This window comes from Cibotium barometz, chromosome 17 (genome assembly GCF_041138505.1).
Source record: "Cibotium barometz isolate CiBa-2024 chromosome 17, ASM4113850v1, whole genome shotgun sequence".
NCBI classification, from domain to species: domain Eukaryota; kingdom Viridiplantae; phylum Streptophyta; class Polypodiopsida; order Cyatheales; family Cibotiaceae; genus Cibotium; species Cibotium barometz.
The window spans coordinates 35,134,416-35,152,072 of record NC_141062.1 but is presented as its reverse complement, the minus strand read 5'-3'; the positions used below and the strand labels follow the sequence as shown (position 1 = coordinate 35,152,072).

Below are 17,657 nucleotides of genomic sequence, written 5' to 3'. Positions count from 1 at the left end.
GTGGTGGTATAAGACGTCACGAGGTAGAGATTGGTTGGCACGTCCAACTAGTTAGCTCAGCTCGTGGCTCGGTGGGGACAACCAACACTTGTGCACGGCTGTCAAGGTTGGGAGGTGAGTCAGGGCCTGCACCCCCTTCACGTTGCTTGGTTTGTTTTGCAGGTTTCGAGTCTTGTATTAGGAGCGTTCTACGAGGTGATCCTACGGGGATTTGATAGTGGTATCAGAGCCCACAAGTCTTGGTTATCCCCACCGAGCCACAAGCTGAGCTAACGAGTTGGACGTGCTGACCAATCTTTATCTCGTGACGTCCCATACCGTCAGAAAGTTGCCCTCGCGGGCCTCGAGACTGCTGCCGGCCTTGGCTGCAGGTGGTTCTTTCGACATGCCTTTCATGAATACGTATGTGGTGATAGCCAGTACGTAAATCTATCTTTGTGAAATACTTCGCTTCGGCTAACCGGTCAATCAAGTCATCTGATCTAGGAAGAGTTCTTGATTGTCAGCTTGTTCAATCTCTTGTAATCTACACACATTCTCGAGGTGTTGTCCTTCTTTCTTGTAAGTAACACAGGTGCACCCCAAGGTGATTTACTTGGACGGATCTAGTCCATTCTCAAATAATCTGCGAGTTATTTGGCCAACTCACCTTCCTCAGCTTGGCTCATCCTGTAAGGTGGAATACTAACAGGTTGAGCACCAGGGACGAGGTCAATACGATGATCTACTACCCTTTCAGGTGGTAAGCTTGATGGCAGTTCCTTAGGAAATACATCTTGAAATGAATCAAGTATCTTCTTTAATTCTTTGCTTTCAAACACACTTAATTCATTGACATCCATAGAAGGTATGAGAAATGAAGAAAGTGAAATCAAGAAAGCATTATACAAAGAAGAATCCATTATATTTCCAAAATCAACGTTATTTACAAGAGGTCCCTAAGAGGGATGTATACAGTCACCTAAGATACAATACTGGGTGTTTCTATGTCCAAAAGAAAAAATATGACTAGACCAATCTATCTTGACCTGAAGGGTCTTAAACCACTCAATCCCTAATAACAAGTCTACATGCTCTAGATGCATAACATAGCACTCCAGAATATCTTCGTAGTTCTGAATCCGGATCGGTTGCTTCTCCACCTTGCGATCCGATACTTGCTGACCTGCAGGTAGGCGTACTTCATAGGTATGATCGCTAGGTGTTGTGTCCAGACCCAATTTCTGCACAAGTTTGTAATTAACAAAGGTATGTGAGCTGCCAGGATCCAAAAGGATGTGGATTCTATGGCCATTCACTTCTCCATAAACTCGGAGAAGATCATGCAAGCCAAAAACTTTAGAGTTGAACAGACAATCAGAACATGAACTAGGGCGAGAAAGTACAGTGACTGAAGTATCTGTCAAAGACAATTGGTTGGCTGCCTTTGGCTTGGGTTCTGCATTGGTCTTTACATCCTTCTTCTTCGGGCACTGGTTACGTATGTCCTTTTTTTTCACAGATGAAGCAATGTCCCTCCTTCTTGAGCTTCAAAGCCTTGAGGAGACGGTTTTTCTTTGCTAGGGTCGAAGTAGAATTCTTCGAAGGTTGGTCCGAAGACTTTCCTTGTGTCATGCTAGTCATCGGTGCGGAGAACTTCATTTTGTGCTCGGTCACAGGTTTAGATTTGGAAGAGACCATTGTATCGTCATAAATACGAGCAGAATGAATGGCCTCGTCCAAAGTTTTGCATTTGTTGTTTTTAACCTGTAAACGGTACGAGTCGGGTAAACTGGCTATGAAGAAACCCAAAAGAGTAGTAGAATCCATCTTCGTAGCTTTCATCTGCAAGCCTCTAAATTTCTGGAGGTAGACCTCATAAGTGAGGCTCTGCGAGGTCATGGTCAAACTGGCAAACTGAGCAACGATATCGTAATCATCCTCCTTTCTGAGGAATTCTTTCTTGAAGACTTCTTCAAATTGTGCCCAAGTTGGTTTAGGTTTGAGTTCTTTTCACCAAAGCAAAGCTTTGCTTGAGAGGAAACCTGCTGCTAACTGAATCTTTTTGCCATTGTCATATGGATAAAACTGGAAATGGACCTGTCACTTGTGTAGCCATGTGTCCACTATCTTCTTGGTAGGTTGCTTTTGCTCGTCCCCAAACTGTTCTGGAGTAATGTTGGGGCCTAAAGCAGATGCCAAGGTATCCATACCCGAGAGAGTAGATAGGGTAGTGATCAATAAAGAAATGGAATTCTGTAAAGCCTGCATCTATGCGGCGACTTGTGCTTGACGTTCCGAGAAAGAAGCTTCAAAAGCAACTTTAAACTCTAGAAAAATAGATTTTGAAACAAAATCGTCGAAAAGATCGCCATTGGCAGGTCTTCACGTTCGGGAATGGGTTCCATCTCATATTCTTGGGTCGACATCTTAAAGAGAGCAAGAGGAGAGAAAAGCTTGGCTTTGAACAAGGAAGAGTCCTACAGAGCTTGAGGAGATGTGTGGCAAGAAGCCCACTGGAGGCATATTTATTAGGCCTTCTCAAAAAACATGTGTAGCTTTAAAGCTTTCCTTTTGTAATTTTTTGTTTTTTTTTAAATTATTTTTTTAAAATCCTACGAGGTCCCAAGCCAAAGGCAGCCAACAAATTGTCTTTGACAGGTACTTCAGTCACTGTACTTTCTCTCCCTAGTTCATGTTCTGATTGTCTGTTCAACTCTAAAGTTTTTGGCTTGCATGATCTTCTCCGAGTTTATGGAGAAGTGAATGGCCATAGAATCCACATTCTTTTGGACCCTGGCACCTCACATAACTTTGTTAATTACAAACTTGTGCAGAAATTGGGTCTGGACACAACACCTAGCGATCATACCTATGAAGTACGCCTACTTGCGGGACAGCAAGTATGGGATCGAAAGGTGGAGAAGCTACCGATCCAGAAGACTATGAAGATATTCTGGAGTGCTATGTTATGCATCTAGAGCATGTAGACTTGTTATTAGGGATTGAGTGGTTTAAGATCCTTCAGGTCTAGATAGATTGGTCTAGTCATATTTTTTCTTTTGAACATAGGAACACCGAATATTGTATCTTAGGTGATTGTATACATCTCTCTCAGGGACCTCTTGTAAATAACGTTGATTTTGGAAATATAATGGATTCTTCTTTGTATAATGCTTTCTTGATTCCACTTTCTTCATTTCTCATACCTTCTACGGAGTGTGTTTGAAAGCAGAGAATTAAAGAAGATACTTGATTTGTTTCAAGATGTATTTCCTAAGGAACTGCTATCAAGCTTACCACCTGAAAGGGCAGTAGATCATCGTATTGACCTGGTCCCTGGTGCTCAACCTGTTAGTATTCCACCTTATAGGATGAGCCAAGCTGAGGAAGATGAGTTGGCCAAACAACTCGCAGATTATTTGAGGATGGGCCAGATCCGTCCAAGTAAATCACCTTGGGGTGCACCTGTGTTACTTACGAGAAAGAAGGACAACACCTAGAGAATGTGTGTAGATTACAAGAGATTAAACAAGCTGACAATCAAGAACCGTTATCCTCTCCCTAGATCAGATGACTTGATTGACTGGTTAGCCGGAGCAAAGTATTTCACAAAGATAGATTTACGACTGGCTATCACCAGATAAGTATTCATGAAAGGCATGTAGAAAGAACCACCTTTCGGACTAGGTATGGCCATTACGAGTTTCTCGTATTACCTTTTGGATTAACCAATGCTCCAGTCACTTTTCAGCAAATGGTGAACGATCTTTTTCGTGAACATTTGGGAAAATTTTTGTTTGTGTTTCTGGATGATATTTTAGTTTATGGTCGTACTCTTGAGGATCACGTTTGACACCTCACGATTGTCTTAACTATTTTAAGTCAAAATCAACTATATGCTAAATTAAGTAAATGTGAGTTTTTTATGACAGAAATCATTTAGTTGGGACACAAGATCACTCGAGATGGGTTGAGCATTGATTATGACCGCGTTCAGAAGGTTCTTGCCTGGCCTATACCGCAGATTGTGAAACAACTTCATTCTTTTCTCGGTTTTGTTGTTTTTCCTCGAAAATCTGTGCGGGAGTACTCTCAGCTCACACTATCGATAACCAACTTGTTGAAAGGTCGTGGACGTAAGTCGAATCAACCTATCACTTAGAATAACGATTTGGATATGGCCTTCAGACTTTTGAAAGATAAAGTTAAGGAAGCACCTATCTTAGCACTACCCGATCCTAGTAGGCCTTATGTTCTTGAAACTGATGCCAGTGACTCTATGCAATCGGGGCTGCTCTATTTCAAGATGATAGACCTGTTGCTTTTGAGAGTAAAAAGCTAGACGACACTCAGTCTTGTTGGCTAACCCTTGAGAAGGAGCTTTATGCTGTCATTCACACTCAAGGTTTGGAGACATTATTTATATGGCTCCAAGTTTGTGGTATTGACTAATCATCAGTCAATCAAGTATGTGTGTGATGCAGATGATTTGAGAGGAAGGAAAGCTCCATGGGCTCAGTTAATGCAAGATTTTGCTTTTGAGATTCGTTATCGAAAGGGGTCTATGAATAGTGTCGCAGATGCGCTTAGTCGAATTAGAGAGGTGAATACTTTGTCGTTCACCGAGATTTCTACTGACTTATTTCAGTCATTGAGAGAGCTTTGCAGAACTGATAGTTATTTTGGTCCATATTGGCAGAAGATCCAGGACGGGAGCTCATTGATTGACCAAGACTCAGTGACTAAGCAGCCTACCATTTAGGCTGCGGGAGGCCAGTGGATGATTCGGAATGGTTTACTATTCCGTAATGACAAAATTTGTGTACCACAGATCCCATACATTAGGTCGAAGATTCTTAGGAAGTGTCACGACCCCCCTTCTGCTGGACATCCTGGGGTACACAGGACATTAGCTTTAATGAAACACACTTTTTATTGGCTAAAGATGAAAGGGTATGTAGAAGATTATGTCCTCAAGTGTCAAGTTTGTCAAGCAAATAAATCTGAATACTTTAGACAAGCTGGGATGTTGCATCCTTTACAAATCCCGGGTAATAAATGGGAAAGTATTTCCATGGATTTTATTACTGGATTGCCAAGAACACGTCAAGGCCACAATTCTATTTGGGTTGTGGTGGATCGCTTGACAAAAATGGCTAGATTTTTACCGACACAAAAGACCATTACAGCTACGCAATTAGCAAGGCAGTTTATCGAGCAATTGTTTAGACTGTACGGCTTACCGTAGGACATAGTCAATGATAGGGACTCCAAGTTTAGAAGTGACTTTTGGAGACTTTTTTTTTTTTTCCCCGAGAAAAGATCCTTTCATTAGTTATATAAAAACGCCCGTAGGGCTACAAAAGATCTCTCCTGCTCCTAAGAGAGATAGAGCAGCGAATACATCATGGCAGCCTGGGAGACTCTCCCTAGGTGCTGCAAAATACAAGCATCAGTACAAAGAACTGAGCGGCTAAATCATACAATAGGGGGGGGGGAAAGTCAATCAGGTGGCCTGTAGTGCCAGCGGGGGGATCCCGTGTGTAAGGTGTAGAAAGGGCCACAGCGCCAAGTGGTGTGAAAGGCCTGGCGCCGTAAGATCGCCTCATCCGAGTCTCCCCGGATGCGGTCGTACTGTCCTCGCAGGGTGTGAATCAACTCCTGCCAAATCCCCCGTACAGTCTCTGCTGGTGGCTCCAATCTCCCCTCAAAGGCCGTAAAGCACCGAGCCCTCCAGGTGAACCAGATGGTGAGGCTGCTGAGGAGCTCCCATCGTAAATCCCTCTCCTGTGTCCAGCTGGCGGACGAGAAATCCGGTGCCGGAACCAGGCGAGGCTGACCCCTAATAAATCTGATGGCCTGACTGCCCTGCTCCATCTCATAGCCCATAGCAGGCCCTGACGAAGTCGACCAAGCAGCGGCACCCCACGTAAACATACCCTTTGGAGAGAGGGGGGCCAGAATACGCAGCATCCGCAGCCAAATTTGTTGTGCCTGAGGGCAGTCCCAAAGGCAATGTCTCTGTGTCTCCATAGGGTGGCCGCATCGGACGCAGGCCGCCGGAAGACCGCTGTAAACAAGCCAAGTGCCAACTGCTGAGCCCCTGTGGGCGACCAGCCACTGAAAAGCCGAGATCCTGCGGGCCTGCCGACTAGCCCAGAGCCGAGCCCAGAAATCCTCAAGGAACTCCTGTGAGAGTCCCTGTAGTCGCCAATGCCCCGCTGCCGCTGGAGAAACCGTCCTCCTCGCCGTCAAAATATGCCGCCCCAGCCGAACAGTATACTGGAAAAAGGTGATCTCTGTGGCCTCAAGGGATGCATAAGGATCATGCCACTCGTACTCCCTGGGGTCCCACTGTAGCCGGGCCAAGGGGCGCGCTGCATATGCCCATATGCGCCAATCCGGGAGCACATCAGCAGGGTCGGGGTCAATATGCCACTTCCGAGAAGCGGCGGCCACTACCCGAATCCTCTGAAAGGTGCACTCAGCAACCAAAGGCGACTCCACCTCCACTCTCTGGAGTCTGCCCTCATCCTGAATCTCATAGTAGAGGCATCTGCCATCCTCAGTGCTAGCTCTGACAGCAATCAGGATCTCCAACTGTGTAAAGGCTCCCATCCACCTTGGGGCCACTGGCTCGAGAGGCGTGAACCACTCCTCTGTGTGCCTCCTGTATATCATCCCTCATAATCAACCCCTCTCTGAAGTGACTCAGCCTCTCCACCTAGATCTCCTCTGGTAGACTGCAGAAAGCCTGCCAGTCTCCAAAACTACGAGCTGGGCCTGCCGCTAAAGGTCCCCAGGCTAGACGAGGCCGAGAACCCAGCATATGACCCTGCTCCGTGCGAACCGCTGGGCTCCAGATGAGCGGTTGTCTAGCCCGCTCCTCAACACAAGAAGGAGGCCGCTGAGAGAGCCCCGGTCTCAGCAGCTCCCAAGCTCTCAGGATGCTCAAAGCAAATCTGTCCTCCCATCCTCTACTGAGGCCTGTCCTCCTCATCTCTATGAAGATCCAGCGAATCTTTGGTGCCCAAGTACCCCCTGCTGGGGGCGCCCGAGCCTGTAGTCGCTGCAAGAGGAGCTCTTTCCAAGGCTCAGCGCCTGGAAGCAACCCCCGAACAATAAGCTTCCCCAATAAGGCTCTACTCTGATCGACTGGATCTATAATGCCCAAACCGCCCTGAGCCAGCGGAAGTGTAATAACTGCCCATGCAACCTTTGGCCGAGCTGGCTGACCGTCCCTCTCGGACCACAGAAAGTTCCTGATCAGCCTCTATACCTGGCTGATGCAAGAGCTCGAGAAAATCCAGCAAGACGTAATGTACCACATGGTCGCTAATAGCACCTGATTTGCCACCACCACCCTCCCAGCCAAGGATAGTCGAGCTGTACTCCAATACAATAGCTTCTTCCGAATGCTCAGAAGAAGCGGGGCAATCTGCTGCTCAGGTGACAAATCAAGGCCAATCTGGCATCCCAAATACCGCACTGCTGTGCCTGGAGGAATCCATCTAAAACCGGGGTCCGGGCTCCATGCCGGAGTGGGAGCACTACTGATCCAAAAGGCCACTGTCTTGCGCCAATTGATCAGTGCTCCCGAAGCTGCACTAAAAACCTGGAGTGACTGCTCAGCCCGAATAAGATTGGCCTCATGGCCATGCAAAAATAAGCCCGTGTCGTCTGCAAACTCAGCATCAAGCAGGTCCTCCCCCCGGACTGGGAGCTGCAATCCTCTCAAACCAACCTCTTCTGCCGTCAAATACATACTCATAGCCTCCGCAAAGAAGAGAAAAAGGAAAGGAGCGAGAGGACACCCCTGACGGACTGATCTGGTCAGCTCAAAACTCGGCCCCCGTCCTCCTGCAATCAGCACCTGGCTACGAGCTGTGGAATACAGAGCTGCCACCCCTCTGATCCATCCTGGCTCAAAGCCCAGGCGAAGCATAGTGCCCTCTAAGAACCCCCAATCAACTCTATCGTATGCCTTCTCAAAATCGAGAAGCATCACGACCAAGTCCTCGCCAAGAAATCTAGCTCGGGCCGTCGCCTCCCAGAAAGTAAAGATGTTGTCAAGGATACTGCGCTCCTTGACAAATCCTGTCTGAGTAGCATGAATCAACTCCCCCAAGAAGGGCTGGATCCTCAAACTCAAGGCCTTTGCCAAGACCTTGTAGACAGTGTTGAGGATCGTAATAGGCCTCCAATGCCGAATGTCATCTGATACTCCCTCCCCCTTGGGGATAAGATAGATCAAGCCCTTTGAAAAGCTCTGCGGCATCACCCCAGTGTCCAAAACATGCTGAAAGCCCCTGCGGAGGCCTGGCCCCAAAAGGTCCCAATAGCGCATAAAAAAGGCCGGCGTCAGTCCGTCCTCCCCTGGGCAACTATGTCGCGGCAGGACCCTCAAGGCCTCGGCAAGCTCAATCTCTGACAGAGGCGCACCTAAAACTGTACGCATATGGTCTGTGACCCTCCTCTGCACATGGGCCCACACAGTCTGTCTGCAAACATCTCGATCTCAGTGGCTGGCTCCGCTGAAAGCAGGTCACTATAAAATGCAGTAGCAATGGCTTTGATCTCCCCGAGCTCAGTAGTTACCGATCCATCCGGTCTACCAAGTTGGCGGACTCCTGCTCGCGCATGACGGGGTCCAGTGATCTCAAAAAACTCTCCAGTCACTCTATCACCAAGCTGCGTCCACTGAGAGGCCTGACGACGATGGTAAAACTCATGTCTCTGCTCCTCTACCTCTCTAACCTCCTGGCGTGCCTGGCTTAGCTGGGACGCCACCCACTCACATGCAGGCTGCTGCTCCTGAAGGCGCTGTAGCGAAGCAAGGCTGCGTCTCAGCCGTTGCTCCCGCTCGCGAATCTCTCCCAGTCGTGTCAAAGCTGCAGCGTGTAGAAAAGAGCTAAGATCAATGAGTCCCTGGGCACACTGGCCCGCTGCATCCTGGTCAGAGCACTGACTATCATGCCAGATCCTCTCAATGTCCTCAGCGAGACTGGGATCTGTAAGTACCCTCTCTGGGATCCTCAACTGCAAGCTGGGCTCCCGGGTCCCCTCCTCCAATGCCAATATAACTGGCGCATGATCTGAAAATGAGGTGCCAGCGAGAATGCCGACGGAGCCCCCTCGCTCCCCTAACCAGTCGCCCACATAAAAGCGATCAATCCGTGATAGATTAGTCCCTCCCTGCCGGCGATCCGACCGAGAGAAACTAAGACTGTCCTGAGACCGGGAGAAAGCCCCATGCTGCCATGCATTAGTGATCCTCAGTGACATGCAAAACCGGTCCCAAGCTGCAAGCTCCGTGCCGTGCACTGTAACATGACTGCCTCCCACCCTATCTGCCGGGTCCTCAAGCATGTTGAAGTCTCCCCCAACACACCAATGTGCGGCCTCTGGCAATGCATCTGTAACCTGAGTCCAGAACTCTGCTCTGGCACTAGCATGATTGGGCGCATAGATGTTGAGCACACCCAATAGCTCATCATGCATCCTCAGAATGACATACTGTGCTCTACCAGGCACAATGATCCCTCGATCCACAATGGCCTGCCGCCATACATCTGCAATAACCATGCATACTCCTCCCTGTCCACCCAAAGGACCAAACCCTGCAGACCAAAAAGTGTCTCATCTACCAGGCATCACCGAACCATATCTCCGGATCCTGCTCTCACCCAAGTGGTGCTCCTGCATCATCAAAATGTCAATGCTGCCACCAACCAGGCATCTCTGAAGCTCCTGCCTCAAGCAGCCTCGATAGCGTATAAAGTGTGCTCCGCCAAGGCCCTGTACATTCCATGAGATAATCCTCATGGATGCCCTGCTGAGGTGGATGCTGTCTCAGCCGTACGGCGGGCCTTCGCAAGCGGCTTGGATGGAGAGTAGTCCCCATCCGAACGGCTGCGAATCTGCCCACCCGGTGTACTGCAAGAATCCCGGATCAGGCGCCAGTGGCTGTGGCCCATGGCGACTGCCTCCTGCTCTGACAGAGCAACCTCGTGTATACTAACATATCCAGGGTCGCGTGCCAAGTTTGCCACTATGCGCACGACCAAATGACGAATCCCTGAGGTATCCACACTCCCGGGATCCAAGAAAAAATGAGCCAACTCCCAAAGTCGGCCTATCACATCTGTCATCTCCAGATCGCTCATGTGATGCGAAAACTCAACTGCCTGAGTCTTCAAAGTACTGAGAGCGAGCTCTAGAGTCCACTCCCGGTTGACTTTTGGAGACTTGTTTTTGAGAAGTTGGAAACAACTTTGAACTTGAGTTTCTCATATCATCCTCAATTTGATGGCCAGACTGAAATAATCAGATTTTGGAGGATATGCTTCAAGCATGTCTCCAAAAGACAGAGTTCATGGGAGGATTATCTTCCTATGTTAGAATTTGCATATAATAGTACTAAGCATACGAGTACAGGTTTTAGTCCTTTTATGCTTATGTATGGTTTTCAACCTAGATCACATCTTACCGTGGAGTTTTTAGGACTTCAACATGATGCAGTACGTAATTTTCTGCAAGATATGCAAGAAATGTTACAAGTTGCGAAGGAATCTATTAGAAGTGCTCAAGACAGAGACATATTTTTTTCTAACAGACATTGTTCACCGAGAGAGTTCTCTGAAGGAACGATAGTGTATTTGCGAGTTCCCAAAGATTCCGAGACTTTACGGACAGGGCGATCTCCGAAATTATCCCCTAGATACTGTGGACCATTTCGTATTACACAACAGATTGGTTCAGTCGCATATGAACTGGATTTACCTTCTCATGTGAAAGTTCATTCCGTATTCTTAAGGAAGTACTGGGTGGGACAGACCAGTTAGTTACTCTTCAAGAAATCATAGATGTCGAGGACATGACATTTATTCCACACGAACCAGAAAAGATCCTTGGATTTCGTGAAAGACGATTGCGTAATACACTTCTCACGGAATACAAGATCAAGTGGAAGGATCGTGTTGAGGAGGACGCTACATGGGAGACATTGACTACCCTTCAGAAAGATTACCCTGGGTTTTTAGTGAGCTCTTAGAGGAAGGGGAGTATGTCATGTACACAGTATGTATCTACCGTGTGCTACACGCACACAAGACTAGCTTTGAGGCTTGGGGAAGCTTGGAGCTAGGCAGGCTGATTGGAGAGCTGGGCTAGGGATAGACTAACGGGCGGGCACCCAAGTATGGATGAGTGGGCGCCCAAGTGTTGATGCTTGATGACCGGCCAAGAGCCTATGAAAGGGTGGCCAAGGTTAGTCAATAGTTCATAGAGTCTCACGTGTCTTTGTGAGAGCTCTATGGTTAGGAGCTTGGATCTAGTGCAGACTTGCACCTGCTTTATGCAGCCAAGGCCCGCAGCAGTCTCGAGGCCCGCGAGGGCAGCTTCATGGCGGTATGGGACGTCACGAGGTAGAGATTGGTCGGCACGTCCAACTAGTTAGCTCAGCTTGTGGCTCGATGGGGACAGCCAAGACTGCTGGGCTTGCCCACGACTGTCAAGGTTGGGAGGTGAGTGAGGCCTGCACCCCCTTCACGTTGCTTGGTTTGTTTTGCAGGTTTCGAGCAAGTCTTGTATCAGGAGCGTTCTGCGAGGTGATCCTACGGGGATTTGACAAAAACTCTCGCTCATGAAATGAAATTTCAAACTAGGAGATAAAAGATAAAGCCTTGCCTAGAGTCAATCTCTCCATGAAAGTTCTTAAACTTAACTGATTTGTATCTTGCATTGAACACTTTAGTTCTCTTCTTGTGATGATCATCCTCTTCATTAGTCTCGGCTCTACTCTTGCCTTTATCTTCACGAGGAATATAGCGCTTTGGTTCAATCCTTGTATATGCGAAAAGATGAGTTGGTTCCTTGTGATGGATTGTATGGAGTGACGAGGCATGATAATGGGATGGAGTACCATGTGGTGTAGAAGCATGGTGAGAGGTTATTGACACCTCTTTCCTCTCACGGTGAACTGTAGACTTCAGCCTTGCTCGTGTTGCGCTTTCTCTCTCTCTCTCGTTTTCTACCCCCATTTCTTGCTCATTAGGGTTAAGCGTAACTCAACATTTACAGCCCACAAGCAAGGTCAGAATATAGATTCACGTGCACGGTTCAAAGAAGGGTGTCTACTACCTGTAAACTGAACATACAGAACTTGCGGGCAGGAAAACATTTCACGCCAAAAATAGTTCTAAGCATGCAGATATGCCTTGCAATAAATTGCATTGGACAATCTTCCTTTCATTTAGCTTGAACTTGTCCACCTGGTTGTCCTAGAGACTAGCTAGAACCAGGGTGTCCTGACCAAATGGTGATACATGCGCCTACACATATGATCCTTGCTTCAAACCATGCGTGTGCACTCACAAAAATTGAGGAGAAATGCATATGAAAAACCAGGCAACATCGAATTCCAAAAGAAACTTTGTATTTCAGTGTCGTTACGTGTCGTGTCATTTGAATGTTTACTCTAAAGAAGTTTTCAGCTGCCAAGTGAAAAAGCTGGTGGGGGTTTTTTAAGTTCAATGGGAATTTCTCACATCGTGCTTTCCTGCAACAAGCTTTTATTCAACTATTTAGAAATCTACAGAATTTATGCAGTTGGTGTGGTAACCTTTTTATCGTCTCACTTGATCTGTTTCTCTAGGTATCCCCTTCCAGCATTTGATTTCACGGTACCAGGAGTGACGTCCATATCAGTGGATATACACAAATATGGTTTAGGACCAAAAGGCACAAGCGTTGTGCTCTACCGAAACCATGAAATTCGTCGGGTGCGTCTGTAGCTTTCTGACACTTGATAATTTTCACATGGGTGCTTTTGTCGGCATGCAGCTTCTTTAGAAATACCTGCGCAATTTATTGAAAAGATTCATGTTTCTCACATCATTTGGTTTAAAAAAAATCAAAATCTTGAGTTACTTACACATCCTTTAAATTGCTGCAAATCTATTCGGGAATGATAACTGTCGTAAATATCTTCCTACAACAGCATCAATTTGTTGCCGGTCAGCTCATCTATGCTTTAACTCTTGCACCTCTCTCTCTCTCTCTCTCTCTCTATGTGTGTGTGTGTGTGTGTGTGTATACACACACACACACACATATCTATGTATTTCTGTATATGTACATGCATATGTGCGTATGCACACATACATACATATACTCATAGACACGTGCATGTTTGTTTGCATTCATGCATGTATGTGTGAGTGTATCGAACTGCCCAACTAGCATTAGCTAAAATAACTAATTTTGGTATGCAAATAAATTTTCTTGCAAGTTAAAAGTTCATTTCTGATGGTAATGCATCTAGTCTCAAATCAAGATATTGTTGTTTTCGTACTTTGTAAGTGACGGAGTGGTCGGGGGGGCTGTATATTTCACCCTCCATGGCTGGGAGCCGATCTGGTGGTTTGATTGCTGGGGCTTGGGCCTCTTTGATCTCTCTTGGAATGGATGGTAAAAACAATTTTGATCTTAATTTATATTTGGTGTTCTAATATCAGCTTAATTCTTTGATTGAGAGCTTCTTGTTTACTTACATGTGTATCATTGTTGCCGTGTTTGTCCTGTGTCTTGTAGGATACATGGATGCATCCCGACAAGTGATGCAGGCATCAGAAAAGCTCAAGAAGGGGTGAGTACCCATGTGTCAAGGCGTCGTGCAGTTTTTCTAGACAAAAGCAAAGGTAAGATCATCTCGACTAAAAATGATGCTGACTGTGTTTTTTTTCTTGGCAGAATCTCGGAAATTGCAGATCTATATGTTGTGGGAAAGCCTGACATGACAGTCATCGCGTTTGCCTCACATGTGGTTGACATTTACAAAGTGAATGATGCAATGACTGCTAAAGGGTGGAGTCTCAACGCACTGCATAAACCAAGCAGGTACAGGGATACTCATGATGATAATATATGGTAATTAACGGTGTCCATGGAGGCTTTTTCTTTCTTGACATATAATGATATGTTTTATACATGTATGTGTGTGTTTATACATGGGTATTCATGTATGTAGATTAGTGTATAGATGTGCTTTCTGTGTGGGCGCATGTGTGTGTGTGTGTGTGTGTGTGTGAGAGAGAGAGAGAGAGAGAGAGAGAGAGAGATTTTGAGGGCTTCAAAAGATCCAGAGCGTCCATGAGACCAAAAAGGTAGTAAAGTGTATCGATGATGAAAACTGAACCATGGAAAAGAAAAATTGTACGAAAGAGATTCGTGTAATTACTTTCTCTGTGTTGTTGACTGCAGCATACATATTTGTGTGACTTTGCAACATGTCGGGGTGATAGAGGAGTTTCTAAAGGACTTGGCAATGGCTGTGAAGACAGTAAAAGCTACTCCAGTTCTTTTCTTGATTTTCTTGAAGTCCATTAGCGGAAAGGACTAGAATTATACACCATTTTCACTTGCACTTGCACACATGCGTACACACACATACAATAGATATATATACATATGATACATACAATACAATGCATACTTACATACAATACAATAGATACACACACACATACATGCATATATGCAATACAATATAACAGATACATACACACATATGTACATAAAATTGATATATAAATGATAGATACATTACATACATACATTTCTTTCTGGCTATTTGGAAATTTTAAGCATCTTTTCCTCATGTTTTTGGCTTTTTGTTTGTGCAAAAAGAGTATACATATTTTGGCTTTTTGACCTTTGGCACGTGTGCAGGTGAAAGAAAATCCTGGTAGCTTTGAAGATGGCATGGCCCCAATTTATGGAGCAGCAGCAAAGATGCCGGACAGAGGGACTGTGAAGGACCTGCTGCTCGCTTACATGGACAATACCTCCTGACTTGGATAGGCAAATACACATAATTTTTAGTTTCCATTCCTTAATAGTGGAAGCATTGTATAGGCAAAAATAGAGAATTATTAGTTTTCATTTCTTATTATATGAATGCATACAAAGGGATATAATAAGTGGCCACTACTGTTGTTTTGTCCCTCTGTATTGAATAAAACATTGAAGGTTCTCATTGCATTATGCAATCGACACAAAGGATTATCTTATCTTGATGGGGTGTGGAAATTCCATGAAAATTGTAAGCAGCAAAGGTTCATAGCTTCAGCTTGTGAGACCTCTTTGATAGAGGTATTAAGTGGTGGAGTTTCTGCTTCCTAGCAACGTTACTCATTGTCCATGAGCTTTGGAATAAATGTTTCAATTGAGGTAAGTTGGACCTGGAAGGATTCTGTTGGAGCTATTTTATTTATATAAAAACCTTGAATTAATCTTAGTTTGTAAATTAAGGGCACACCCCTCTTCAAACATTTTATTTTACCACTCTCTACACTAAGATGATTTGAAATCTTATATATTAAAGTGTCGCAGAAAGTGTCACAAGTGTTCCAGAAACCTGATCGTGATTTGAGCTAATCAAGAGAGGTTAACATTAATCCTATGTTGTAACAAACACATAGAAGATGAGAGGTAATCCTAGTCTATTGTATATTCCAAAACATGATTATGTACAATGGTTCTTGGATTTGCACGTAGATTTAGCTCATGCTTACCAACCTATGATGCATAGAAAAGATTCTTGATGTGCTTCACTTGCTATCGCATAAGAGAAGTAGCTCCTGTCCTTGTGGTCCTGTAAAGTCTCGCATATGCGTGCATACTGAAGTGTCTGATGCCTCCTTTTGCAAGGAGGGAAGCTGTCTTCAAGTTGGTTTCTCTTTTCAGTCTATAAAGCATTGTCCAATTAGTCACATTTTGTAACCAAACCATGCCCCAATCATGTCCCATCCATGGGTGCATGTCTTGGTTATGTTCAGTTACTATTTGGGCTGTGCCAATACAGCCTCAAATAGGCCATGGCTTACAAGATATTGGATGCAATGGGAAAGCATGTCAGATTTTGCTTTGGTCCATCTGCAGGCTTTGTTCCATGTCCATTGGATCTGTTAAATCACATGTAACCTCATCCTTCTCCTCATTTGATTTGGAGAGTTTTTTTCCTTGAAAGTTGTGAGGTTGACATCATCCTTCAAAGAGGATTTTGGAGAGAGACACCTTGAGGTTTGTCAGGTTGATCTTTTCCTCTTCCAAATGGGATTTGGACAGATCCACCTACAAGATCAGAAGTTCGGCTTCGGTCATGGATTTTGGTTGTGGCACTACAAAAACACCTCCTTGGAGACTTGCTTCGGTGATTTTGGTTGTGGCACTTGAACCTTGGACAAAGACACACCTCCTTGGTTGGAACCTTGGACAAAGACACACCTCCTTGGAAACCTTGGACAAAGACACACCTCCTTGGAAACCTCCTTCAGTGATCGTGTCTCCTAGGAGCTCATCTTGTCTTGAAAGCTCTCCCGGCTCCTCAACCTTGGGTGATTCCATCAAGTATCCCAGCTCTCCTTCAATACCCACGCCATGAATATATCATTCACTTCGTTGAAGATCATGGTTTGCATCTGCTCTGCATGAAGCCTTGCTTGACGCACTTCTTTCTCCCATTGCCGATTTTGTGCTTTCATTCCGCCTCAAGTTCTTTAAATTCTTGTTTGGACTTGTTGGCTTCAATCTCTTTAACTCTACTAATGGCGAGCATGTATCTCTTGAAATTTCTCCGTTGGGGTGAGGGTTCTTGTAGAGCGAGTATCTAAAAGATTTCATTTCATACCTAGGTTAGATCTAGAGTAAGACTTTTACAAGTCCTGGACTGCATGCAACCTAGGCTAATGCAAAAATGGGATGAATCCTAAAACACAAACCTTAATTTGGTTTGCAAATATGCACACTGAATTTGGGGTTGAACTAATGCACGAAAAAAAAGAGAGCCTAATTTTGGTATGTAAGTCCTAAAATGTAAACCTTAATTTTCAAAATGCTCATTAACATGCAAAAACTTCTATCGAACGATTGTTATAGGTTGAGTGTGGTCTTGATTAACATTAAGTTAAAGCTTTAAGTTAAATGTTAATCTTATGTTTAGCAAACACATATAATATAAGAGACGTAATTCTAACCTAATGTATATTCCAAAACAAGAATACATACAATGGTTCTTGGATCTAGACTTATAGATCCAATTCATGCATGCTAACCTATGATGTATACAAAGATTCTTACTATCTGTTTGTTCAAGAGCTTACCTTAGCCTTGTTGAAGCATGTGTCATTGGGGCTTGCCTTCGAGTTGTAAAAATGCAACTTCCCATTATGGGTGCACTAGCTTGTTCATCGTTATGTTCTCACTCTGTTCACACCAGAATGCTCCTTGTCGAAGGGGTGACGGGAGAGTTGTCAATGCCTAGATGGAGGCAAGAAGATATGTTCCTTCATGATGGTTCTCTCTTATGTAGGTGAAGGAAGAAGAGGAAGCTATTAATCTATAATCACACCTATCTAGCATGCATCCATCAAGCAAGTAAGATTCAAAGCATACAAGCAAGCACATACAGGGGAGAGAGAGAGCTCACAAGTAAAATATTGCAAGGGAATGATCGTCCCATTGCTTACTATAAAAATGACTTATATACAAGTGACTAGATTTCACACTAGGTCGGCAAACTAAAAAATGGTCCGGTCTCTATTACTAGTCTTAAGCAACCATGTACACTAAGTCGATAGACTCTGTCTATTTGACATTAAGTGCATGGTAAGATT

The 17,657-nt window shown here is 45.0% G+C and overlaps 1 protein-coding gene across 2 annotated transcripts in view; it reads left to right on the top strand.

The window, feature by feature from the left end:
- Positions 1–15,022, top strand: part of DPL1 (dihydrosphingosine phosphate lyase) — a 49,319-nt gene extending 34,297 nt beyond the window's left edge. For both annotated transcript variants that reach the window (XM_086811451.1, XM_086811452.1), the window contains 7 exons: positions 12,638–12,764; positions 12,983–12,998; positions 13,345–13,452; positions 13,576–13,630; positions 13,735–13,881; positions 14,245–14,323; positions 14,713–15,022. In XM_086811451.1, the coding sequence (XP_086667577.1) occupies positions 12,638–12,764; positions 12,983–12,998; positions 13,345–13,452; positions 13,576–13,630; positions 13,735–13,881; positions 14,245–14,323; positions 14,713–14,835 (655 nt within the window). In that variant the 3' untranslated portion in view covers positions 14,836–15,022. The remainder of the gene's footprint in view (positions 1–12,637; positions 12,765–12,982; positions 12,999–13,344; positions 13,453–13,575; positions 13,631–13,734; positions 13,882–14,244; positions 14,324–14,712) is intronic.
- Positions 15,023–17,657: the final 2,635 nt, after the last annotated feature.